General features: G+C 35.4%; 1 protein-coding gene across 1 annotated transcript in view; it reads right to left on the bottom strand.

The window, feature by feature from the left end:
• Positions 1-27439, bottom strand: part of LOC123681202 (metabotropic glutamate receptor 2-like) — a 393937-nt gene that overhangs the window by 343501 nt on the left and 22997 nt on the right. Inside the window, exon 2 of the mRNA XM_045619452.1 lies at positions 22044-22427. Coding sequence (XP_045475408.1) covers positions 22044-22427 — 384 coding nt within the window. The remainder of the gene's footprint in view (positions 1-22043; positions 22428-27439) is intronic.

The raw sequence follows: 27439 nt of genomic DNA, 5'->3' as shown, positions 1-27439 counted from the left end.
GCACATTCAAATTTTTAAACTCATACCTCTTGGAATTAGAAGAGGCGTTTTTGACAATAGGTGGGCATATTCAACTTTTTGAACTCATACCTTTTGGAATTAGAAGAAGAGTTTTTGACAATAGGTGGGCATAGTGGTCGCTTCACATCAAGTCGTGGATGATGCGGATCAATTGGCACTAGTAGGTCCTCATCAAGTTGCACTATATAATTCATTTCAATTGATGATAAAACTAGGTCAAGCAGTCTATTGTTATGATTTTTCACATCATTATATTATCTCATGTCACAAAAAAAAAGACGAAACGGCCCGTCAAACGGGTACGATATTATTTTGATGCAGAGTCGGGAATATTGAAGTCCCCACAATTGTCATCTCGGAATTATCAAAAAAAAATTCAAAAAATTCATCATATTCTTCAAGAGACATATTGGGAGAGATGTACACTACAACTATAGTTATCGAAATATGATATTCCCCCCAAACTTGCACAGCCAAGACATAAATTTTAGCAATTGGACAATTCATCTCCAAAGTTCCGAACTATATTCATCACCATTAACTGCCAACAAGACTTTGTTGTTTTCACGAAATCGTGGAGGATAAACTACTCTTATCAATTAATCTTCAAATTAATTCAAATGAGATATGATTACTTCAAGTATATCTATATCTATATATATCAGAAGTTCGTGGGGGAGGAGTCTTATTATGTAATAAGACTCCTCCCCCCACGAACTTCTGTACTTCGATCTTTGCGGCAAACTACATAATTTTGAGGAAAAAGTTCAAACACTGTCAGTTAACCACCTTTCAGTTATGGCTACAACACTGTTAACAGCTCAATATATTTCGGAAAAATAAATTTCACTTGGTGTTTAATCCTCTACAGTTTTGGTATCGAAACCTGAGAACGTTGCTGCTGAAAGTATTTTTTCCTACAACTGCTATGAAAAGTAGTGTATTCTTTATAGCTTACTCAATTGCAAAACTATGTATTGCTCATACTTTGGGAAATATTATTTCTCAAGGCACTTTGCCCACACCTGGCTTAGTAGACCAATGAAATTGGGCTTTTGAGTCCTTTCTATGGAAATGCAATAAATTAGCACATACTGTCAACGAAAGCCATTTTGATTTGAATCAAGTCCATTACTTGAATTATTGAAATTTGTGCAGTTGTAGGAGCCTTTCAGGCTCGTGCCACAAACTTCCACACTAGAGAGAAAAATTGGACTTTCCCCATTTGTTACACAATATACTATTCTCTTGCCTCAGTTTCAACAGATTTTCCCTCGTTGGTAACAGCAGGGGAAGCTTGATGAACAATTGTCCAGGAGGTCTAACTTCTCTCTGTCTTGTAGTTTCACATCCTTAGAATAAAAAAAAAATGTGTCATGAGAATTTTAGATACGATTGAATGTCGGTTGGGTAAGTTTTTACGTGGAACAATCAGCCTCGCCAGAAAGTAACTTATGACCCCAAATTACTCTTATATACGAACATTGACTTACTGGCAAACTAACAAAATCAATTGAAACAATACTGAAACAAAAAGATTTCTTACTTATGTAACTAAAATTCGAGAAATTCACACATGGTTAGGTTCATAATCAACAAAGGTAGACCAAATAGTTCAAACCTGAAAACTTACATTTACGTGACGTTTCGAGAGCTCGTGCACACAGCCACTCAACTACCGTCGCCAGAGTGATAAAAATAACTGCCAAATTTGCGTTCCTTTTATTGCTTCAGAAGCCTAATTTACATGTCTTGATATCTCTTTTTGTTAAAATGTCCACACTCGCGAGAAAAGTTGGACTTTTCCCACTTGTTGCACAATATACTATTAGATTGCATGTTGGATGTGTTTAAATGTTTTTTTTTCTTAATAATTGTTGGGTAGAATGAAAGTGCATGAGTTGGTTAATGCTGTATGTATCTCAACTGAACAGGTACGTACATCATATTTTACAGGAATATTTGGATATGAAAAAACTCTTCGCGAGATTGCTCACACTCGACCATAAGCGCAATCGTGTGACCACTTCAGAAGACTGTTTAGCGATGTTCAGCCGTAATCCGAAGGAGTTTTTGCGCCGTTTTGTTACTGTGGACGAAACATGGATCCATCACAACACTCCAGAGACCAAAGAACAATCGAAACAGTGGGTTTCAGGGAATGAACGTGGACCAAAGAAGGCAAAACAGAGTATGTCAGCCAACAAGGTCATGGCCACAGTTTTTTGGGATGCACGCGGTGTCATTCACATTAATTCCTCATGACCTCGTGAAAGGTAAAACGATCAAAGGCAAATATTATTCAAAGCTTTTGAACAGATTCGACGTTGATTTGAAGCAAAAACGGCCGCATTTGGCGAAGAAGAAAGTGGTGTTCCATCGAGACAATGCACGTGTACACACTTGTCTGATCACGATGGCCAAAATCCACGAATTGCTCAACGAATTGCTACCTCATACAGCTTATTCTCCAGATTTAGCCCCCTGCGACTATTTTCTGTTTCCATACCTCAAGAAATGGCTGGGCGGTAATAGATTTGAGTCGAATGAAGAAGTCATTACCAAAACAAACGCCTATTTTGAGAGCCTCGAGGTAACCTATTATTTGAAGGGATTAAAAAAATTTGAAAAATGCTGGATTGAATGTATCGAGCTTTTAGGTGATTATGTAGAAAAATAAAATGTTTTTTTGTCGAATAAAATTTGTTTTATTCAAAAAGTCACTGACTTATCGAACCGCCCTATTTTGCAATTTTCATAGTTTCTCATAAGTATCGGTAGATTTTTTCATCCAATCTACTCATCTTAGGATTTTTTATATTTACGTTGGGGAGAAGAGTGGTATATATCTGAGGAATCATCTCTGAATCAGTTTCATCCTCCGATATGCCAAAAATGAGAACATTACTTTCTCTAAGTTTTAATTCATGAGTTTCCTCAATCGATTGAAACATATTATTTGGGGATTCCCTCGATGAATCCAAAACTTTATGCTCCAGCTGTTCAATCTTGTTGTTTAGTGTTCTTATCTCGTTCCCGTGACTAATTTTCGAATGACGTATATCCTCGTTTAATGTCCGCTACTCACGAGGTATTTTCTCGAGCATCAGGATGCCAGGCACGCAGAGCCGAGACATCCACCCAGACTGCCACCGAGGCGGCCACTCAAGAGGTTGTTTTTTCAGTATCCGGGTCGGATTTCAGATGAACACAGACAGTTGGAACTTTATCAGGTACCGCCAGTCGATGGCGGAACTTCGTAGCGTACCAAATTCTTGTGCAGAATGAAAGCATTTTTGATAGGTTTCATCGAAATATATAGGCTGAAAACCTGTCTATGGAAAATAAAAAGCTCAGCGTAAGTACGAAAACAGGAATATCAAAAATAAAGCCTTTGGGGAACTAGTAGACTATTTCAAAGGAAAATGATAGAGGATTTTCAAAAGGAAAATGAAAGAGTAGATGTAAATTTATATTAGGCTGATATCGTTTTCCATCGTTATTGGCATTCTTCCTCTTCACATTGAATTAAACATTCATCAATTTCTCTCAAATAATACTCGTTTTCTTCAATATCAAAATGAAAGCTCTTTTTGGAAAACCCCTTATAACAACCGATATTTTAGCTAGTTAAATGCAACAGAATATTCTAGGCTAGTTAAAAAGGTATGTACTTTCCGTTACTGATACGAAAGGCTTATTATTGAAATTAATTATCCAATTAGAGGGACTGAAGATTTACTTACAGGCTTTGTCTGGCATAAGTCCAAAATTTGTTTCTCTTTAAGAAGAGATATTTATTCTTCCATGAAATGTCCCATTTGAAGTTAGTCTTCCTAATCAATCGGTATTTTTACCGATTTGAAAGCCGTAATAGAAAAAACAAAATTTTTGCAACAACGTTCATTTGTAATGAGGTTTAATAAGTTCGAACCAAATTGCTCAAAATCATTTTTTTTATTACCAATTGTTCTCACCTTATACTAGGTTTTCCGAAAATGAGAGATTCCTTGAATAATTTCAAGAATGAAAAGTCCCATAAAACTGACCTCGCAAACGCATTATTTTCGAGATACAGGGTTTTTCTTTTGTAGTCGTACTTTCTAGAGGTTAATAAGTATAATTAACTTATTCATCACATCTGATTAACTGGATGTTTATAATAATTTGGATTTTTTTGCGGATTACTACAGAGCTATTTCAATTTTTTTTTCTCGAAATCGATAGCAGATACGACAAAACTATAACAAACCAAAAAATATAGTCCTGAATCAGAGTTTCTTATTACATTTTTCTCAACTACTTTTTCTGGAGGAAAGAAGCGTTCCAGAAAAAATATCACCCTGTAGATTTGCATTCAAAATTAGCATACCACAAGGTGAAAATTTGGAATATCTATGCCAATTCAAGTTATAAATCGGATAGATAAAGGAAAAATAATAAACCTCGAACATAGACGTGCTCGTAGTGCAAGAAATGTACTCATCTTGAAAGCGATAATAAACTCATAAACTGTAAAAGGGTCCGATTTTTTACAACCTCTTGAGTGGCTACCTTGGTGGCAGCCTGGGTGGATGCCTCGGTGGCAGCCAGTCTGCGTGCATGACTTCCAGATGCCTCGTGAGTGGTGGGCATAATAAGGTACCCACTTCTTCTTCAAGAATACCAAGTTTTTCATTTAACATATTTACTATACCAGATGTCACAGACTCGACAAGGATATCAATGAACATTTTATCTTCACACATTTTCTGGAATATGCAGGACCAGCGTGGTGGCCTTCATCTCGAGCGGACGCAGCTCTTCTGGAGTCGGTTCAACGGTGGGTAACTCGATCTCCTTATGGACCCATTAGACCTTCTTATGAGGAAAGACTGCAACTCTTCAGTTTGCCAAACTTTGAAGACAGGAGAACAAGAGGCGATATCATTTTTACCTTCAAAGCCCTTCGCAATCATTTTGGCGACGATATCCGTCGCTTGTTTTCCAGAAACCACAATCACCTTAGGGGCCATTCACTTAAGCTTAGGAGAGAACAGTTCCGGACACCTCAGAGACAGCAGTTCCTCACAAATAGAGTGTTCCACTTATGGAACAGTCTACCGAGTGATCTTGTAGATGCAACCTCCACCAACGCCTTCAAGAATGGATATGACCGATGGATTACCCAACCTCGAGAATAATACGTCTTAATTTTTTTTCTCATTGAGTTTATAGGTATTTGTACCTCTACTCTTGTTGAAACAATAATAATAATAATAATAATTTTTCTTATCAGTGTGCCGTCGCGTTTCTCAGCTCATTCAATTGATACCGTGTTAACGACATTTTTAGAAAACAAGAAAGAAGAGATAACCCTTGAGAAATGTCCTCAAATGCATAATATCGTGTTGTGATGACTTGGAATAGATTCAGATTAATTTCAATTTTTTCCATCTTATGTTTTCGTAATTATTTGATTAAATCTTAGCTCAATAATACAGACGTGTGTTCACTGTGTTGCCTGGAATATTGTACTTTTCTTCATTGTTTGTAATTTCACCCCCTCTTCATCCTTCAATTGTGACTTAACTGCACCTCCTCAGCCCTCATCACCTCTTCCCAGCTTGCATTACCTAAATGTCGTTTCAGTCCATTAAAATAACTATATATATTTTTTTCTGATATCCTATAGAACAACTAACTATTGCAGAACTAAATGACACAAATATGGAATAATGATCAGTGAAGGCCGTATATATTACCCTTGGTCTTATAGAGACAGCGTCATTCATGCATTATATCCTCCATACTCTTTGAAGTTTCGGTTTACCTTGTTACCTCATTAATGTAGGAAATTAAACCATGTTCACACAACATATTAGTGTTATCTGTCACATCCGATTATGATGAATCTTCTGGTAAATTGAAATTTACATCACCCAAAAATATTTCAATAGGTAGGATTTTTCTCCATTGTTTTATTATATTCATCCCGAATGTAAACAGAAGCATCAGTTGATGGAGGGCGGTAAGAAGACATGATGCCGAAATTTAACTTTTCAGTTTTCAGAATTATCCTACTCAAAACAAACTCCGTTAGAGAAACATTTATAACTTGTGTTGTTAAAGTATCACGAACGACGAGGAGCGCAGCGGCAGGCCGTCACACTCGGACGAAACAGTGCGGAAAGTTGAGGCGCTTGTGCTGAAAGATCGCAGGTTGACTCTCAATGAGTCGGCCCAAAAACTCCAAGATGTGTGCAGTAGAGAGCTATCCAAAATAAACGAAGAGGGATGTTGACAAAAGGAGTACGACTTCATCACGACAACGCGCGTCCTCATGAGGCCAACAAAACAACGTCACTCATTACGGAAAGTTCATGAAGCGGTCATTTCGTTCTTGCGCGAGGCGGCGAGATCGTGGTTCGAGGAGGGGATACAAAAGTTTGTCGTACGAATGAGGAAGCTCATCGAAGTGAATGCCGATTACGTAGAAAAATAGCTTAGATTTCAAGCTTTACAGCAATGTACAAAACTTAGTAAATAAATGTTATTTAATGTGAAAAAAATTAATGGAGACCTTACTTTAAATACACGCCTCGTATATGGAATGAAGCAAACTGACAGCTGTCGTAGTGTTTTGAAACTGGGGAAGATACTTACCGTAAATACTGTTTACCTAACTTGTGTGAAGTATGTCCATCAAAACAGGGCCAAATTTCGGACAAATTCTTGCTATCACGATTAAAATACTCGTGAAAAGCAGAACTTCGCACTTCCATGCGCTAGAATTAATAAGACACTACAGGGTCCAAATTTTATCTGCCTGAAACTGTATATTAAACTGCCGGAAGATCTGAAGGAGTTGAAATTATAGAGCTTTACTAAAGAAGTCAAGAATCTACTATTGGAAAAGAATATATCGAGGACTATATACAGACTAGATGAATTTTAATGTTTTCAAATTGTTTTAGTTTTCATTAATTATGAATGGATTTTCCTTTCATTAGACAAGCCGGGTAATTTTTGACGGTATACATTTATAATGTATACCGTAATGTAATGTGGTTTTGAATGTATTGTAATTCGAAGATGTATACGTACTTTGTGAATGAATAGTATAATATATAATATAATATAATAATACATACAATATAATTCTATGTTTGTTCTATAAAAAGTGAATTCTAATTGAAAAATTGGAAGAGAAGAGTGAGCCCCGAAAGTTTTTAAGCGTAGGGCCTCAAGAATTGTCAATCCGCCACTGCATTTTCAGGAGAACCTTATTGAAAATAATTGTATTTCTTGTGAATCATATGTGTTTCAGTTGCTTTATAGGTACTAGTATGGGAATATTCATTAGGCCACGCCTGTTTTTTTCATCAACTTTCCCCATACCCTGGTGAAGAAATGGATTTACGCCTTGAAAATAGACCGCCCTATTCGAACGCTTAAAGAACAGACAATGAAAATGTCTTTTTTTTTCCCTCCACTTTCAATGCAAACTCGTTATTCGAATCTGAAACATTTTCGTCTTATTCAATAAGGTTCAACAACTAAGTGGGGAAGTAAATAATCCGATCTTTCAGTTCCAGGAAGCAGCTGCCACTGGCATGAGAATCATACGTATTTATCAACGGAATGGATGCGAATTCAGCCTGAGCAGAAACCGAATGTTTAGGCAGTAAATACAAGTTGATGCCATAATCCTACATGCCGAATTCGACAGGCCGTGATAATGGGTCTATTTAGCACACTCCATCTTATCCAGTCAATCTTCCAGATATCTTCCGGAGTTCATTTAACGAATTAGGGAACTTGGGTATTAGGTGAGGTTTTCCAAGGCTATTAGTTTTTTGTAGGATTTATAGTGAAGTCGGGGGCTTTTCCGAACTGTAATGAACACCTTTATTTTTTTTTTCCGTGTCATGCTGTTCTCCACATATTGGATCAGCCGGATAACAAAAACCACGAATTTTCAATAAAGGCTCAATACACCCAAGGCAGTTTTATTTTCGACTCATTCTTCATTACCTAATTCATCGCAAAAAAAAAATAGGAACTACGTAACGAAAAAAGGGAATGAGCATTTAAATGAAAAAACTTGGCCTTATTCTATTCACAGAGCAAAAAAAATTTTTTTTTTGTGCATGGAATTTTAGAGCTGATTTCGACTATATTTGGGACGTTTAATCTGTTCATGCAATCCGTTTTTCTCTATCAGCTTTACTTTTTCAGATACATCAACTCATCTATCAATGTGGGTTTTATTCAGTTTATTCATTTATGAGAGTACCGGGTTTTTCACCATAATTTGACCCCCCCTTTAACTTTGTTACTGAAAGAGGCACAAAAATTTTTTTTCTACAAAAGTTTCACGAAATCGACTAGTTTTTTTTTAAATGATTTCACAAAATGAAATATGTGCAGAGTGGGCAACATATTGATAGCAACTTCATTTTTTCAAATGGAACACCCTGTATATTTTTCTATATTTGACTAGCTCTTTTCCCCTGGTTTCGAATACACAACATATGTTTGGCCTATCTCTCTTATTCTGAGTACCACAGAGTTTCAAATTTTTAGAACCACCTGGAATGCTCAGTAATCAGTTTTTAAGTGAAAGGCTGCGATAATTCAAAACCCCCTTTTTGAGTTATCTCGTTGGCAACGATATATGACATACGTTTGTCATATTCATATTTATCAAATATGTACTACACAGATGCGGAACAATTTGAAATATGTATGTGAAAAACAATAAAAATATGAAAGCTACAAGGAGAGAATATATGGAGTTGCATCCAAATCATCCAATTCCAATTTATAGTGAAAAACGTATGTCATATCGTTGCCAACGAAATAACTCAAAAAAGGGCATTTTGAGTTATCGTAGCCTAACACTTGAAAACTGATTACTGAGCATGCCAGGTAGTTTTAAAAATTTGAAACTGTGTGGTACTCAAATTGAGAGAGATAAGCCAAACTTATATATATTCGAAACCAGGGAAAAAGAGCTAGTCAAATTCAGAAAAATATACAGGGTATTCCATTTGAAAAAATTAAGTTGCTATCAATATGTTGCCCACTCTGTATATATTTCGTTTTGTGAAATCATTTTAAAAAACACGAGTCGATTTCATGAAACTTTTGTAGAAAATATTTTTTTGTACCTCTTTTAGTAACATAGTTAAAGGGGGGGTCAAATTATAGTGAAAAACCCGGTGCAATGGTTTTATTGTCAGTCTATAATTGAATAAAATCCAGGTAAATCTATAAATAGTGGAACTATTGCCTATCAGATGCCTGAACTGATCCGTTTAATTCCCTAACTCGGGTAAGTAAGAGAAGAAAATCCCCGTAAAATTCAAAGTTGGGGTTATGAAGCAACTTGTAAATGTTCTTGATAAGAATGAGTCATTTTTTGCATATAAAGAGGTAAAAATGCATCAGTTGAGCACAGAAGAACTCAAAGCAGGGAGATTTGACGGCCCACAAAAGACAGTTAAGGATCCAGCCTTCATAAATTCAATGGATGTCAAGTTGAACGAGAGGCTTGGACATAATTTGTTGCAGTTGTAGAAAATTTTCTAGCAGAACATTAAGCTCAAAACTATGTTGAAATGGTTAACAAGATGCTTAAAATTTTCAAATACTGCAATATGAGTATTAAAGTACACTATTTACACAGCCACTTAGACCACTTCCCAGAAAATTCAGGAGACTTGAGTGAGGAACAAGGTGGAAGATTTCACCAAGATATTAAAGTTATGGAGGACCGCTACCAAGGATGATTCTGGAGTTTACAAAGGGACTGTTTCAAAAAACATTAAAGATTGTCGCGGAAAAGAAGCTTCCAATGTGATGAGTGACCATTTGATTTTTTCAATTTTTTTTTATGTATGTACGACATAATATTGTATTTTGTATAACTAAAATGAGAATTTCGTATCTACTTTTCTTCACTATATTTACGGATTTCAGTTGAAAAATGTAACTCATATTTCTTTAAAAATGTATATCTTAAAAAGTTGAGCTCCTAGGTGAAAACGAATACATTATTTGATTTCAGGACATCAAATTTTTATAGATTCAGCTCAAAAAACCTCTACACCAAAACAGTTGTGCCCCTGTATTATCATAAGTTATATATTGAAAAACATTCAAATAAAGGTTCCACATGACTGAATGATTTCATATTGAAATTGTAAAGATAGATAGATAGATATTATAAAATCGTTCAGTCTTGGCAAAACTGTGTTAATATTCAATGCAAGGATCAAAGATGTATTCCCATTATCTAAATATAGATGAAGTTTTTTCAGTTGGAAATGAAGAGTTTTATATCCATTTAACCAGTTATTTGCAATTAAGTAGATCAACCCTAGAAACCTTGTTAAAACCAATTTTTACGAGTATTCAAGAATGCCTCTTCCTTTTGCGGTGCGTCAAAATGCCTTGTTTTTCTTCCTACTAACGTTGTTGTTGAATTGTTGAATGAAAGAAAAACTAGTTTATAGTTATAGCGCCCGCTGCACCAATACCAAAATATTGTATTCGTTTTCCGAATCACGAAAAAAATATACCCCTGTATATCTGTCCACTTATTTTCTTTCAGACCGACCAGACACCCCACTTTTCTAATCAATTACAAAATAAATAACGATAAATATTAACTTTCAACATCCTCCCCCTCCGAAATAAGAAAAATGATAAAAAACTCAACCTTTGGCAATGGACAGAGCTTGGTTTTAGGAAGTACAAGGATCTCTATTTCCGGTTCGGTTGAACACGAACCCTATTGTTTGATCCCGTCATTGACCTTATTACCCTAGCTAGAACCCATTTTAGTGGCGGCAAATTCCTCCTCAATTAAAACTTATGTGCCTTCCTCGATATTTTGAACAGGTTTATGCCATTTTGCGCGAGTATGAAGCTGATGCAGATACTCAACTGACCATTTCTTCCAAAACGAATGAGACACCTTTTTTTACGAATAATTTTAAAATATAGCTATCAGTGAAAGTCACCTTCCCCATATCATCAGTTCTTTCGAGAAAAACGAAACGTTACCCACCCTTTTTGTATCATTCGCAAATTAAAAATTCCCTTCTATTTAGATCAAATCGGTGATTTGTAAGAATAATCAGTCATTATTTCGTCTTGAACTGATCAGTCAAGTGTGTTCCCTCTTAAAAACAATCCAAAAAAATAAAGATTTCTGAATGATCTACACTCAAATAATAATAAAAAAATAATTGAATCATTTTTTATTATTTTTTTATATATTATTACATCATTCTAAGTAAAATTTTTTTGAAAAAAAAAATTAAATATTTTGAATTTTATATAAATGACGGATTCATAGAAAAATTTTGACCTTGACCGATTGCACTTTCCTTGACTCATCATCGCAATTCTTCGAAACAGGTTTTGTGAATGCAGCAAAGTGACGAGGATAAGGAACAATGACCCCACCTCACATTTGTATTCTTTGAGTTAGAATCTCAATATTTTCAGGAATTTTAAAGAGTTATATTCTATCAGGAAATTGCTCCTTCTCAATCAAGCGCGGTCCCGGGGGCGGGGGGATCAAGAGGGTCATGATCCCCCCAAAATGGAACTATCTAACACTCAATATGCGTTTCAAGCAGACAATGTACGAATGTACGAAATGATCCCATAAAAAAAACTTGAAGCCCATGCATAACGGCCAAAATTTAAGGCCAGGACTGCCCAAGAAAATAATTGTGGATATGGGTCTCACTCGAGAAAGTAAATCAGAAATAATTGAAATTGTTAAGGAAACAGTGATGCCTGTATTGGATAATTATTTGGAAAAGTAACAGCAAAAATTATGATGAAAGTAGAAAAAGTTTTCAAAAAGAGTTCAACGAAATTTAATCAAAACTTGAAGAATCCGAGTCTAAACTGGAACAGTTATAGCAAGAGAATAAAAAAATGTTATTGTATTTAGAATTCCTAAAAAAAACAATTCAGATCCAAAAGAAGAAAAAACCACTTTGGGTAGAAATCGTAATATACAGATGATAGAGCATACTATTAAAAACATGCCACCGACTAGGAAAGAAAACTGAAAATAAGACTGGTCCCGTATTAATAAAGTTTATGAATGAATATAATCGCAACGAATTCATGTCTTCACGTAAATTCTTATTAGGAGCTGAAATTGTTATGAAGGAGGATTTAACAAGAGAGTTATGGACTTGGATATAAGAATGTCTGAAAAGTGAACGAAGTTAAAAAAGTAAAAACTGAAATGGGAATAATACCTGTGAAGAAGAAGGTGGATATTGATCGTTTAAAAGCAGAATAGTTAGTGGGTGATAACAAAAAATGAAAAGTGGTTATTTGAATTCATTTTATATTGTATTGTATAACTTGTCATCAAGGCGGGTGAATCTTTGGTACTCAATTTTGCATTTTTATTGGAAATACATATTTACTAGGGTTTGTTTTGGTTTTATATTGTTTTTTATATAGTTGGAATGGAATTTTTTGAGCAAAAAAAAATATATTTGATAGTTTGTATGAAGTTAGAAAATAACTCAAAGGTTATAATATACCTGGTTATGAAGTATTTTATAATAATTCTAAAATTGATAAAAATGAAGGTAGATTAGTAAGATTAGCTTATGTTAAACTGTCTATGGATGTGAATTTTCGAATAGTTGAAGTTGAAGAGACAAATATTTTACGTTTAACCTCAGAAATTAATGGGAAAAAATATGGGGTAACAGCTTCCTATAGACCTCCATCCACTAATGTAGCTCAATATAATAGATGAATTGAATGAATACCTCGGGAATTAACTTGGAAGTGACGTACAGATTTTTCTGAGAGACATAAATATTAACATCGGGGACTCCAACTCCCTCAACTATTTGTCATATCAGACATGTTTTGGAGAAAACGGATATATCCCTGAACTGAATAACACCACTAGAGAAATTAATGCCACGGCGACCTTATCGATCATATTTACGTTGTAATTAGATCAAACTTGCGGAACAAGTTAATATTGAAACCATGGCATTGTTTAGACATCAATCACGGAACATTGGTCAAGTTTTTTGTCAGTTAATTAAGTCGATGACGGTCGAAATCCCTCCTGATGTATCAAGACAACTAATTATGAATTATGAAAAACTTTAATCGTATCTGATTAGTGACCAATGGCGGGATGTTTTAGATGAACTGAATCCACAGAGCGCATACACAAAGTTTGTCGGATTTTTGAAGTGAGTACATACAGAAATCTAGCTATACTAGAATCATTTACCAAAATATTTATAAAAAAGCAAGCTTGGATCACAATGGGACTAATAAAATCTATAAAAATAGGGATAAAATGAAATCTACGTTGAAGACGAAGCACAGTGCTGAGAACAGACGGATATTCGCTGAATACAGGAATATGTTGAATGAATTAATAAGAAACACCAAAAATTCTTATTACGAACATAAATTTGAACTTGCCGGTAATGATGGTAAAACAATTTGGAAAACTATCAATCAAATTCATAACAACACTAAAGGTAACACCTCGGTAACTAGTTAATTAATTGATGAACACGATGTGAGATCCCGGACGTGGTAAGATGGTCATGAAACCGAAGAATGAAATGGAGATACCATGTAGATAGAATGCCAGGTGACGGGTTGGCTAAGATAGCAAAGGATAAAAGGCCCAATACTTCTAGACTACCTAGACGACCACCTATAAGATGGTATGAAAGATGGTATTCATCATCCAAACTGCGCCTGGAAGATCATTGATGCAAACACAGTACCTTAGTCCTAACGTAAGTGGAAGAAGATGAAGATGAACACGGAAAGACAATATTCGATTCAGTGGAAAAGACAGATGAATCCAACAAATTTTTCGTTAATACTGGAAAACGTCTTGCTGAAATTATAGCTATATCCTGTGATGATTCTTAGTCGCAATTTCCTGTCAATCTGTCCTCCATTTTCCTTCAACCAGTAGATGAAAGAAAAATAATTGCTCACATAGCGTTTTTAAAAATCAGCGCTAGTCCTGAAACCGATGGTATCACATCAATATTCATAAAATCTTTTCATCGATTTTTCACTAAAAAAGATATTATTAGATTTAAGATAGATATTATTAACTTAGTATTTGAGTGGAAATGTACCGAGAGAATAGAAGGAGTCCTATGTAATTTCTGTATTTAAGTCTGGAAATAAATGTGAGATGACGAACTATCGACCTATATCATTGACCAATAGTTTCTCGAAAATTTTTGAGAAGTGTTTGAAGATAAGACTCTATTCATTCCTCGGTGAATGTAATTTGTTGAGTAATAGACAATTTGGGTTCAGGGAGGGCATGTCAACATCAGATGTTATTCAGGAGCTCACGCAGAAAATTGCTCATTCTTTGAACGGAGATAACAAAGTATTGGCATTGTTTTTGGATTTAACGCAAGCCTCATAGTCTTCTTTTATATAGGTTGGGAGAGATGAGTGTTAGGAGAGTGGCACTGTAGGGAACTGTACTGCTGAACTCAGAACAGTTCCCTAAGGTATATCAGCATTCACCTTTTACGGTTGACTCAAGACACCACCCAGACTGACACGCTGAACATCAGTCAAATAGTTCCGAAACAACCTCCGAAACAAACCAAGGAACTTTCCTAACACTCATCACTTTTTTTTGTGTGAGTCATACTAATGAATCTATCTATCTATCAGAATCTATCTGTCTAGTCTCCATACATATATAGGAAATTTTGTTTGAGTAAATAAACAATTCGATTTTATTCCATTCATCAATGATTTCTCCTATACGTTATACAACATTCTATTACAATAAAGAGAATAATAAACCAAAAAAAAAATTATAATATAATATAGGAAATCACTCAAATGATGTCGAATATTTTCAGGAAGGAATACCCACAGAAATTGTGGTCTCCAAGCACACAATAATGAACAAGCGTTCAGAAGTTCCTGGCTTCACGTCAGTAGTTCCTAATTTTCACCTAATTTTTTCATTAATGCAATTAACATTGACGCAAGACAAATTGATGAATGATAACGATTACATCTGTCAGTGAACTCGTTAATCTTTGTTCCTTTTGTTTCTCTCAAGTTGAAGAATTCTCCACGAATATGAAATGACCTGGTAAATTACGAACGTCCGTCAGTGAAATATGAAATTAATAAAAAGATCTGCCTAATTCATTCAACTCGGAGGGAAAACTATCATTGAATTATTCGTTAGTCATTCTCTGCCGAATACATAAAGGAATGGGATGTTTTCAAGCTTGTACGATCTGTGAAATAATTAAGAGTTTAATTAGATCCTCAAATGAAGACTTGAAAATACCTAGCACCCCAATCTTCCATAATTATCCCCACAATAGGGTGAAGGACGAATCGAGTGGAGTCGAAGTAATTGGATCTTCTGGATACGGATTGAGTAACATCTGAACGAACTGATGAACAATGATAAAATCTGATTCTTCGTGTTCACTAATATAATACAATGTTTCCGCTGAAATTCGATTCTTACGAAGAATAATTTATGCTGCATGACATGACTTCTATAGGAATGAAAGTTTACATTTACATATACAGGGTGGTCCAACGAAATGTTAAACCTCGAAAATGTGAAAAATCTCTCGGGCCCGTCGATTTCTAATTCCAGGGGCAACAAATTTTTCGCTTTTTTCATCCCTGCAACTTGAACCCCCTAACGAGGGGAGCACACACCCTTGATTTTGAATAGAAATGAGGGGTGTTGCGATAACTAATTCTGAAAATCGTATCTAGTGCTATTTTTCCGAGTATTTTTCCCCTTAAATGAGGTTTAACTATCCAGCTATAATGATATAACAACGAAAATATTGAAAGAGGCAATGTGGAATTAGTTTCTTTGAGAATATCATACGTACCTATTCGACACATTTCAGAGTTATTGAGTAGTTATGTTGACTATGTTGTTAATTTTTTGTCCACGAAAGTATTCATTTCCTGTCCCAAAAACTAGACGGACCATGTTTCTGATTTACTTCAGTATATAAAAAACAAAGCGATTGTAGATTTTTACTGGAATTAAAATTGTGTATTCTGTAGAAGATAGATAGATAAAATAATTTTTTAAAATAACGACTCTGCGTGAAAAATAGCGGCTTTATTTATCGAATGACCTCCTGAAAAAATTGTATCCGCTGCTTACGTTGCTCAACTGATTGCCAAATTGGACGTTACTGTTCAGTCGGAAACAAAAAGAGGGTGTATGAAAGAGGGTGTATGAGAGAGACCAAGCGAGGGACGTGGCTGTCTTAGTTCAAGTAGTAATGTCAAGTAATGAATCCGACCTTGAATAACGTACAACAAAAAGTTATGGAAACCCATGCCAGAACTTTTTCGGAGGAGGAAGTAATAATGAATCGGAAATTGGGAAAACCTTGAGAATTCTACGCAGTGTGAGAGTTTCGAATGATTGACAACTCATAATTCGATCATTCAGCAGTTCCTCTCGGTTTCAAATATATTGATCATGAATGCCACATAAATTACGTGGTTAATACATTTTCAAATTTGTCTTCCAAGGTCAAATACGCAGTGATGATGATCTAATATTCTTGAACGGAATAATTCTTCTGAGAAAAACAACATGAAATAGCTGTTAATTCCCTCAACTAAGCCTCTCTATAATAGATCAATTGAGAGATATGAATTTGAAAGACAAGGCAGTATTGATCGGATAATGAAGGAAATCAATAGTAACGGGAAGAAACAAGTATCGATCGGGGACTCAAGGAAGTCAATAGAAATGGGCAACGGAAAAAAGTATCGATCGGGGACTCATAAAAGTCGGTTGTACGGTCTGCTCGGTTTTCGGGAAAAGAAGAAAAAATCAGTTTGAAGTGAAGTATAATATTTCTGGCAGAGTGGAAATATAGGTATTTTTTAAAATATCTCGAGTGGAGAACAAACTTAGGATTATCTAAACCAGACGAAGAGGATTCCGGTAACGAGGGAAAAACAGGTCAAAAATTTTAGTTTACTTTTTCCTAATATTGAGCGAAATTCTGCTGATTTATGGTAATGGTGACATTACAAAAAAATAAATAAGTAAAAAACATATATTGATGAGTATTTAATCAATTTTTTTCTTCTTGTTGTTTGTTGTCATAACATAAATACTAAATTTACTAGGTATTATTTGAGCCCAAGATTAATTCCGATTTTTTTTCATTATACCTACACATTAAAATTATTCAAATAGTTCTTTCTGAGGAATATTATAATAACATAATTTTTTTTATGTAGTCAGTGCAAAGCCGCTATACCCCCAAAAAAGAAGGGGTTTATTACACATCATTTGAAAATTAACTTTGCCTTGGAGTTTCTTCAAAGAAAAAGAGGTGGTCAATAACCAATATATGAAAAAATACAGATGAAAATGTAATATAATTCAAACGTCAACTAGAAGTACTCGATACAATATTCAGGGTAACGTGATCCACTGATGCCCACAAAGCGTACGACAATGTAAAGAACAACTCGAATATAGCATTGAAAAAAACAGAAAAACGAAGAACTAATAAGCTCATCGGAAAACAAAAAACCTATTTGGAAGATTATTACAAATGAAACGCGTTTTATTATTATTAAGAGTTAGTTCACACTTTGTGTTCCTTCAACTGGTATCTTTCAGTACTACATTACGCACCATCCGATTTTACGTCCAGGGAGTTCAACTACAAAACTAAGAGTTGTATTCCATGGTTATGAAAATCTTGTTCACATATTTCGCCATAATATGATGATATTCTTCGAATTCAAGAGATGCAAGATATTGCTACATCATTCTACTTCAAAAGTGTGAATCGATTTTACGCATAAGACATTTACAGTGAAATTATTCACATAATTGTGATCATGGAAATTTACTCTTCTTTTCGTTTTTTTTCAATATTTTGGAAACTATTAGCACTTATACCAGAACTTGAGGAAGGGGTGATTGATAATATCTAAGATGTAAATGAGAAAACATTTTTTCTTCAAAACAATTTTTACATTTCTTGTATAACTGAAAGTGTCGGTGCATCGAAAATATTTCAGCTGAATAGAGAATCCTGATCAATATCATATTTCGTCAGATTCCAAATAGGCCCCGTTTACCAGAAACATAATAGGAAGTCGAACTTTAATCATCCTGTATATAGCTGAATTGAATAATCAGATCATTTAAATACTGTTGGTTTTTAATTGTTGTCAATCGCTATCAATTCAAAGTGAAACTATGTCCCCAATTTCCTCCAGAACTAAATAAAATTGAATTTTTCTCTTTGGAAATTCTAGTATCCCTTTCTGAATTAAACTTTCAATACGAATCAAAAAAGTCAAAACACATAGATGGGGAACCATGCACTGCCCCAATCAATTTCTCTTCCATTCTCGTTTGAGCTCTCTCAATATTATTTCTCAATAGCTGCTAAATAATAAAGCTCTTTCGTCGGCTAGCAACTTCAACTTGCAATGGTATTACTCAAAAAGCCCCTTGCTATTAATATATTAATAATAATATTGGATCTTATTCCGGATCCAATCGATGAGAACCTGGATTGTCCCATAATTACAGAGGAAAATTATATATCCTATTAGTGCAATGAAAAAAAAATCAATACTCATAAAAAATTTGCATAACTTTTAGTAACACTTTCGGATGAAAATCATTCATACATCAAATGGAGAATGCAAGAAAAATAAAGAAAGTCAATTTTCATTTGAACTTGGAAGTGACAACGCAGATAATCAAGCTAAGATATCCTCAACGCTAATATTTCGCGTATTTTCATCAATGGCGTAGAAATGGGGGATACTGGGGGTAATTACCCCTCCCCCATGATTTCCGAAATATAAAATTGCAGAATTCTCACAAAGACGAAGAACGAACATTTCTCATATAATGAACCAATAATCATTTTACTTTTCTTCCAAATCCACACGGCAGTAAAAAATCGGACCTTTTTACGGTTTATGAGTTTATTATCGCTTTCAAGATGATTACTTTTATTGCACTACGAGCACGTCCGAGGTTTATTATTTTCCTTTCTATCCGCTTTGTCGGCCTTTTATTTGCCATCTGTGATTTTTGGATTCGTCATCTGTATACACAACCCATTGTTTTCGGTTTTTTGTATCATTCTCGTCATAAAATTTCAATACTGTAGTTATCAAAGAACTGAACTGATTAATTCACATGGAAAAATTGTGGGATGTGTTGTAACATTTATTCTGTTCCATTCAAATTACAATTTATTTGTGAAGACATCAGTTTTGGATTGGATCTACACGGTGTTCCTCAATTGGAGGTACAAATGAAAATGACAGATTTCTCGGATCATTTAAAAAAAAAATGTCGTATAACATGAGTTCTCAAACACTTGTTAAAGTTTAAGTTTTTATCTCATAGAAACTTCCCTTCACAAGGTATTTAATTTGAATTGGCCATAGATATTCCAATGCTAATTTTGAATGCAAATCCGTAGGGTGATATATTTTTTTGGAAGAGTGCCTTTAAGGCGGCCACTCACGAGGCTTCCATAGTCGAGCGTTCGGATAATTTTACAGTCAGACAGTTCAGGACACGGCCGCACGACTGTAAATCAGAGAATGATCTTGACTGCCCGACTGGAATCTCTTCGACGCCTGCTTCCAAACGCTCGAAAAAACGCCTCTTGAGTGGCGGGCATTAGAACTATTTTTCAGTTAACCGCTAGAAGTTTGGAAAAATGTAAAAAGAAACTTTGTCATGTAATACACTTTTTGGCTTGTTATAATTTTATCGTATCTGCTATCGATTTCGAGAAAAAAATTTCAAACAGCTCTCTAGTAATCCTCAGGAAAATCCAAATTATTATAAAGATCCAGCTAGTAAGCTGTAATGAATTAATTAATTATGAGTTTTGGTACTTATTTATTCACTCTATAGCGAAGATTAATAAAGATTTGATGAACTGATGTAAGCATCACTAACAAGTACGAAACACTAGTATCTCGAAAACAAAGCGTTTGCGAGCTCATATTCATGGGACTTTTTATTCTTTAAATTATCCAAGGAATCTCTCATTTTCCTCCGTAACTCTAATTAAGGAACATCCCCTATAAGGTAAGAACTACCGAATTTGTAATAAAAAAATATTATTTCGGGTAATTTGGTTCGAACTTCGTTATCAAATTTCATTTTTTCACATTACAGATATGAGTAAACGTTGACGTCAACAAATTTTTTTTCGATTACCCCCCCAAGACAAAAAAAGATCTACGCCCTTGTTTTTCATCCTAAGAATATCCAATGGAATATAAAGAAGGCTCATCGATCAAGTCTGAATCCCCCACTTTTTATCTAGAAGAGTTCTTTGATTAAAATTTTATCCCATCTCATCTTTCTCTACCTCAGTGTTTCTCAGTTCGAAAGTGCGATATAAATTTTTAATGATGCATTCTCCGATGTTCGTATAGTTTACTCATTCTAAAAAGTTCCAGTGAAAGGAAATGTTCTTAGATTTCATATAGCTACAGAATCAGTCATACGATAATAATCTGAATGTCTGAAGATAGTGAAGTGTCGATTTTGAGTGTTCGTCTCTGAACACATCGGTCTATCATTTCGTTGTGATGGCATTACAATTTTTCGAATTTTGTGCAGGAGCAGGATATTGTCTCGTGGGATAAGATTCGACTGCTACTAATAAATCCGTGCCCCGATTCGATTCTGCACTCCAATGTTTGTATAATTCAATAGCAATTGTCAACCAATTCTACACAAATTGAAGATGGAAAAGTTAGACCACTAAAAGATTAGGGGTTTACCTATTCCAACATTCTCCACACAAGGGTGTGGAAAATAGACACATTTTGGGTAACATCGATCGTGTGGTAATTTCATCAAAATGTTTGATTTTCAACAGTTATTATTTTCAAGAAAGTATTTACAAAACTAGTTCGGAATTTTTTTAAAAACTGTTCATTGGAATAATTAATATATAATTTTCTAATTGTTCTGGGTCTCCAAACCTGAAACTTGGTTTCTTTATCAATATTTTCAGTTGAGAGGAAAATATACGATATTTGAAAGAATTATTAATAATATGTATAGCACAAAATATTTGGAACACCCTTTATACTGTTCTTGCCAATACTAAGATCTGCGCTGAAAGAAAAGGTATGGGAGTATTTTTCTCGGCATTGCAAAAAAAAATGAAACTAAAAGTTTGCGAAAACATGGTAAAACGTTTTCTAAAAATTTGTTCAATTATTTCAAGATAACCTTAGATGAACTGGGTAATCCACAAACTTTTCTATTAAAAGTCATTCCCTTAACGTTCGACATGCATTTATTTTTATTATCAGATATAAAGAGATTATCATAAGGTACATTATGTCATGAATAATTGCCATATTTTGTTGGTTTTTGTCTTTGTACAATGTTTAAATATTTTCAATAAAATGTGAAAAGTGAACAACAAATCCAAATTCTGCTCTTATTGCGCAATTGTTAGGTTCGTCATTAAATATATTTATCAATTTCCGGATTTTAAATTTAATCTACATTTTTTTTTAATTTACCTCGAAAATTTGCGAGAACATTTTGAAAAAATGAAATTTCATTAGGCTTTCACATACTGGGTTCAAAAGTGAATACAAACAACAAGGTTGCTTGCAAGAATATTGGTGGACAACCGAGTAACGAAAGTATAAACGTAGGTATGATATCTAATTCAACAGGTATCTTCGCTGTTGCTGTATAAAGTATTCTTTGAATATTTCAATTCCATAATCATATAGTGAGTGAGACAAAATTATCGAATTCATAAAAAAATCTAGAAGATAGGCCTACATGTTTATTTAATTTTTTTTTCAATTATATTATTTTTTCTGACTATCTCAATAATTTCACACAATAATGGCTAGAAAATAATTTTCATTCCATAATAGACATATTTGACATTCATTTATCTATAAGTTCTACTCACCTTTTATGAAATCTACCGCTATCTCAAGACCGTATGTATCCTTGTCACAATCATCCAAAATATGTGCTCCAAGAGTTACATTTGGTAAAAGCGAATTCTTCTCAGAATTGATCTGGTCTAGAGTATATAACATTGCTTCTAAAGCTTGAATGCCACCTTGAGGCATTATTGGACCGCAAGTTATTGTATCTTCTCTCTCATGTACCATCATAAGTCCACCTATGACAAAATCACCTTCGACAACCGCTTCTTTTTTGACAGGCCATAACATATCTTGATCGATTTTGATGAATTCTGATGAGACAGTGATATTTGATTCGATGGACTTTCTAGGTGATGTCGAATACTGATAGATTTTTTCTGTAATCTTGTGAGTTGTCAATTCTGAAAAAAAAAATTTCATTTTTATTATTTTCATTTCATAAAACTCAAATGGGCATATTCGGAATTATTTGAATTTCTAAAGCGAGGGTAAACAGAAAACTGAAGAAGAAGAGCTTCTGTTGAATAATAAAATGGATACACCAATGAAGATATTCAAATATATCAATCGTTAATAACTATGATGAGGATTGAAGCAAATTAACAATTGTGGCTTTCTCAGAAAAAATAATAAAGTTATTCCATTACAGAACAGTTCTTCATTAAGTTGAGAAAAAAAAAAGATTTCGTTCCACAAAAAGTCATTTTAAAATAGATGAATTATAGGTTTTGGATAGAAAAAATTGTCTTTTAACTTTGAAATCAGCATCAGCGCTTTCTATCCAACACAATTCCAGAAAAGAAGGTAAATCGATCGAGGAATTCGATAAATTAGTATAATAACTATTCGATAGATAGAAAGACTGGAAAGACCAGGCATCTCCTTAGTCGAACTTTTGTGTTTCTGGTTATTCTGTGGTCCTTCCAAATTTTAGTGAGTTTTTTCACTGAGGATCTAGTAATGATGCAACGTCTTCGGATTTCGTCCTCGCAACCTCCAGCGTTGGTGATCTTCGATCCCAGATACACGTAGCTGTTAACCACCTCGCATCCCGCTATATCTTTGACATCTGGTTGGTTGATGTCAGCACGATCCACGATCATCATTTTCGTCTTATCGCGGTTGATTGCTAGTCCAAAGTCCATGGCCGTGGTCTCAAGACGACGAAGCAGAGTCTCAATTTCTTCTCTGGTTGACGCTAGGAGATTAGTATCGTCTGCATATCTTAAATTTGATATTTTACGTCCTCCCACAGACATTCCCTTGTTCCAGTCCTCGAGAACTATCCGCATGATGTACTCTGTGTATATGTTAAATAATAGCGGTGACAATATACAGCCCTGTCTGACGCCAGCTTGCGTTTTGAAACAATCGGAGTCAAAATCATCAACTCGAACTGATGCTGTGCCATCTTCATATAGACGTCTAATGAGATGTACGAGGTGTTGTGGTACAACCATTTCCTTCAGGACTCTCCACAGTTTCCACCACTTGAAGGTATCAAAAGCTTTTCTGAAGTCAACGAAACATATATAGAGAGTGATGTTGAATTCGCGAGCCTTCTCGACAATTTGTCGCATTATGAGTAGCTGTTCTCTTGTACCTCGGCCCTCCACGAAACCAGCCTGCTCGGAGGCGATTTCTCGAGATAAGTAAGTTTGAAGCCTCGTGTTGATAATATGCAACATTATCTTACTTGCGTGAGATATGAGGGAAATTAGTCTGTAGTTATTGCATTTTTTTGTTGATCCATTTTTATGGAGTGGAATAAAAATAGAATGAGACCAATCGTTCGGCCAAACTCCAGTATCCCAAATTCGGCGGCAGATTGTTTGCAGTATGTCTACTCCGATCTCTTCCATAGCCTGTATTGTTTCGATCGCGATCTCATCAAAACCCACAGCCTTATTTCGCTTAACACAATAACAATAACTATCTTTATTTCCAAATTTTACATATAATATGTACATAAAAAATGAAATGACGTCACAATTGCATAAATAAACTAAACTTAATTCTCACATCTGAAATAATCGCATAAAGAATATGGTTCCAATTCAATTAATATATTCTTTATGAACCTTTTGAATTTTCCTAAATTATAACAGTTCTTTAAATTATCAGGTAACTTATTATAAAATTTTATGCTCATATAATAAGGTCCCTTTTCTAAAATAGATAATCTATGTTGGGGATAAATTAAATCTGTGGCGGCTTCTCATAAAGCACCACATAGCAACAATACTAAACACCGCAGTCGGTAGCCTAGTGGTTAAGACTGTACACTCACTCACCGAGATGCGACAAGGTGCCGGGTTCGAGTCCCGGCGGCTCCCGATAATAAAAAATTCCCCAAGCGTCTGTGACACGGCACACACAATTATACCAAAGTCACACTGATGAGTCCGGTGTGTGTGCCAGGGACGAAACGCATAAGTAGGTATACGTGAAATCCTACATTGGTGACCCCGACGTGATGGCGGAAAACTGCGGCGTTGGAGCGCAGAGGCGACTCACTGCCCCGCTCAACGTTACGGCTACTGGGGTGTCCGTCGGACACTAGAGCCGATGGCACGCCGAGCCTCGTGTTTCCGTCGTGCACGGCATGCAAGCCCGACGTGATGGCGGAAAGCTGCGGCGTTTGAGCGCAGAGGCGACGCACTGCCCCGCTCAACGTTACGGCTACTGGGGTGTCCATCGGACACTAGAGTCGATGATACGCCGAGCCTCGTGTTTCCGTCAACACAGCACGCTAGCCCGACGTGATGGGAATGGCCGTCTTAACGATGTGTCCTGGAAAGCAGAAGGTTGATGCGTTGCTCCATATATCTGCAATTTCCAACGAAACTCTAGACGCCCATTCCCATGACGTGCAATACGTGCTCCTTGGTCTGCCGCGGTATAGCGGACCTGAATAGGCGGCATTCACCGTCCGCACGATGCCGCGAGGTGCAGCTCTGATTAGGCGGCAATCACCCGGCTGCACCGTTGACCTCGTAACACGCATAAGTTTCGTTCCTACGTCACTGGGGAGGGAGTCATGTGGCGGCTTCTCATAAAGCACCACATAGCAACAATAATAAACACCGCAGTCGGTAGCCTAGTGGTTAAGACTGTAGACTCACTCACCGAGATGCGACAAGGTGCCGGGTTCGAGTCCCGGCGGCTCCCGATAATAATAAATTCCCCAAGCGTCTGTGACACGGCACACACAATTATACCAAAGTCATACTGATGAGTCCGGTGTGTGTGCCAGGGACGAAACGCATAAGTAGGTATACGTGAAATCCTACAAATCTTTCGTTCTTGTATTATAATTATGTGTTCCCCCAACATTGAATCCATCCTTATTTTTTAAAACAAAAACTAAACATTCATATATGTATAAACCATAAACTGTCAAAGTATTTTCATCTTTAAATTTACCTCTACATGAATCCCTATACCCCATCTTGAATATGGTTCTAATTACTCTTTTTTGTGAAACAAAAACTGACTGGATTCCAGAACTACTTCCCCAGAAAATGATTCCATATCTCAAAATCGACTCAAAATTTGCATAATATAAGATTTTAAGTGTTTATTCATTCATGTAATGAGTAACCATTCTAATTCCATAGCCAATGGAAGCTAATTTTAAACACATTTTATTTACACGAATGTCCCAGTTCAAGAATTCCTCAATTTGGACACCTAAAAACTTTGTATGTGATACAGGCATTATTACATTATTACCAAGAGTGATGTTGCTTGGAATAATTGGCGACTGTTTCGTGCGAAATAGTAAAACATTTGTCTTAGACTCATTTATGGATAATTTATTCATGGAAAACCATTCACTAATTTTTAAAAAGCACTCTTCTACTCTATCATTCATTTCATTGATATTCTTTGCGTTAATTAAAACATTGGTATCATCGACATAATTCGTTATAGAATAATTGTTCAATGATAATGGGAGGTCATTTATATAAATAATAAAAAGAATAGGACCTATCATACTTCCTTGTGCTATTCCTATGTCGACGTCTGTGATTTTATATTTTATATTATTATATTTATAACAACCTATTGTCGCCTACCGAAAAGGAATGATTTTATCCATTCATACGCTTTACCTCTAATAAGAGGTAATAAGAGGTACAAAAATACGGAATACCGTATTTTTGTAGTTTCTGAAGCAAAATATTATGATCAACGCAGTCAAAAGCCTTTCTCAAATCAATAAATATGCCCAAGGCAAAATTTTTATTTTCTAAATTATCTAAAATTGTGTTCACGAATTGGTAAATGGCCGTATTTGTTGATTGCCCCCTCAGATAACCGTGTTGGAATCGAGAAAAAAGATTATTTTCAATCATATAAGTAATCAGTCTGGAACACATAACAAGCTCGAAAATCCTGGAAAATGCCGGTAATAAAGTTATTGGCCTGTAATTACCAAGGTCATCCGGGTTTCCTTTTTTAAAAATCGGTTTGATTGACGCCAGTTTCAATTGATCTGGGAATATTGAGAGCTTAAGATGTTTAATGGCGGCGCGCACTTCATCTTTCAGTGGCATTGGCTCTTGTTCATACACTTCAACTTGGATCGCCGCAATGTCTGCTGTCTTGTCTTCGAAAAGAGACTCACAATAATCTTTCCAGACGCCAACAATCTCCTTTATCTCTGTGATAGTTTTTCCTGATACATTCTCAATGGCCCAAGTCTTTGGTTTGAATTGACGGGTTATAAGTATGATTTTCATGTGTAGGTTCTTGGTTTCAAACTTTTGAGAATGTCGTTCAAGCTCTATGCATATAGATTGTAGCGCTGTATTATGGTCTAGGCGGCTTGTATGTTGGAACTCATAGCATTAAATTCTTGTGTTGTGGCACCATTAGCTTTTAGGTTTCTACGTTTCTCGACTAAGTTCCAGGTATCAGCCGACATCTTTACTGGATGTCGTTCTAGTGTGCCTCTTTTTAGGTCTAGTGTTGGGTTTGGGTTGTGATACGCTTACAGCGTCTTTGATAAGCTATACCTACGGCTGACCTCCCGAGATCGTCAACGTTCCATTCTTCGCTATGTTGTTCGTGCCAGTGTTGTTCTTGTAGCGATTGAACAAATAAGTCTTTTTCAGTCACTTCTATGCATTTGGCTTCTTTTGTGACTATGGGTTTACGCATTCTGATTTTCATGTAAAACACAAGAAGTTGGTGGTCTGACATGACGTCGGCTCCTGGCAATGTATGCGTGTTGGTTATTGAGGTTCTCCATCTTGATTTGATCAAAATGTAATCAATCTGGTTACGGTATTCTCCATTACGGGATGTCCAGGTGTACAATCTTCTTGGGTGGTGTTTGAAGATTGTATTCATTATAGTAAAATTATTGTCCGCTGCAAATTCGATAAGGCGTTCTCCTCTATTG

The sequence above is a fragment of the Harmonia axyridis genome, chromosome 5 (genome assembly GCF_914767665.1).
Source record: "Harmonia axyridis chromosome 5, icHarAxyr1.1, whole genome shotgun sequence".
Taxonomy (NCBI): domain Eukaryota; kingdom Metazoa; phylum Arthropoda; class Insecta; order Coleoptera; family Coccinellidae; genus Harmonia; species Harmonia axyridis.
The sequence above is the reverse complement of the archived record's forward strand: the minus strand, read 5'-3'. Positions and strand labels throughout refer to the sequence as shown.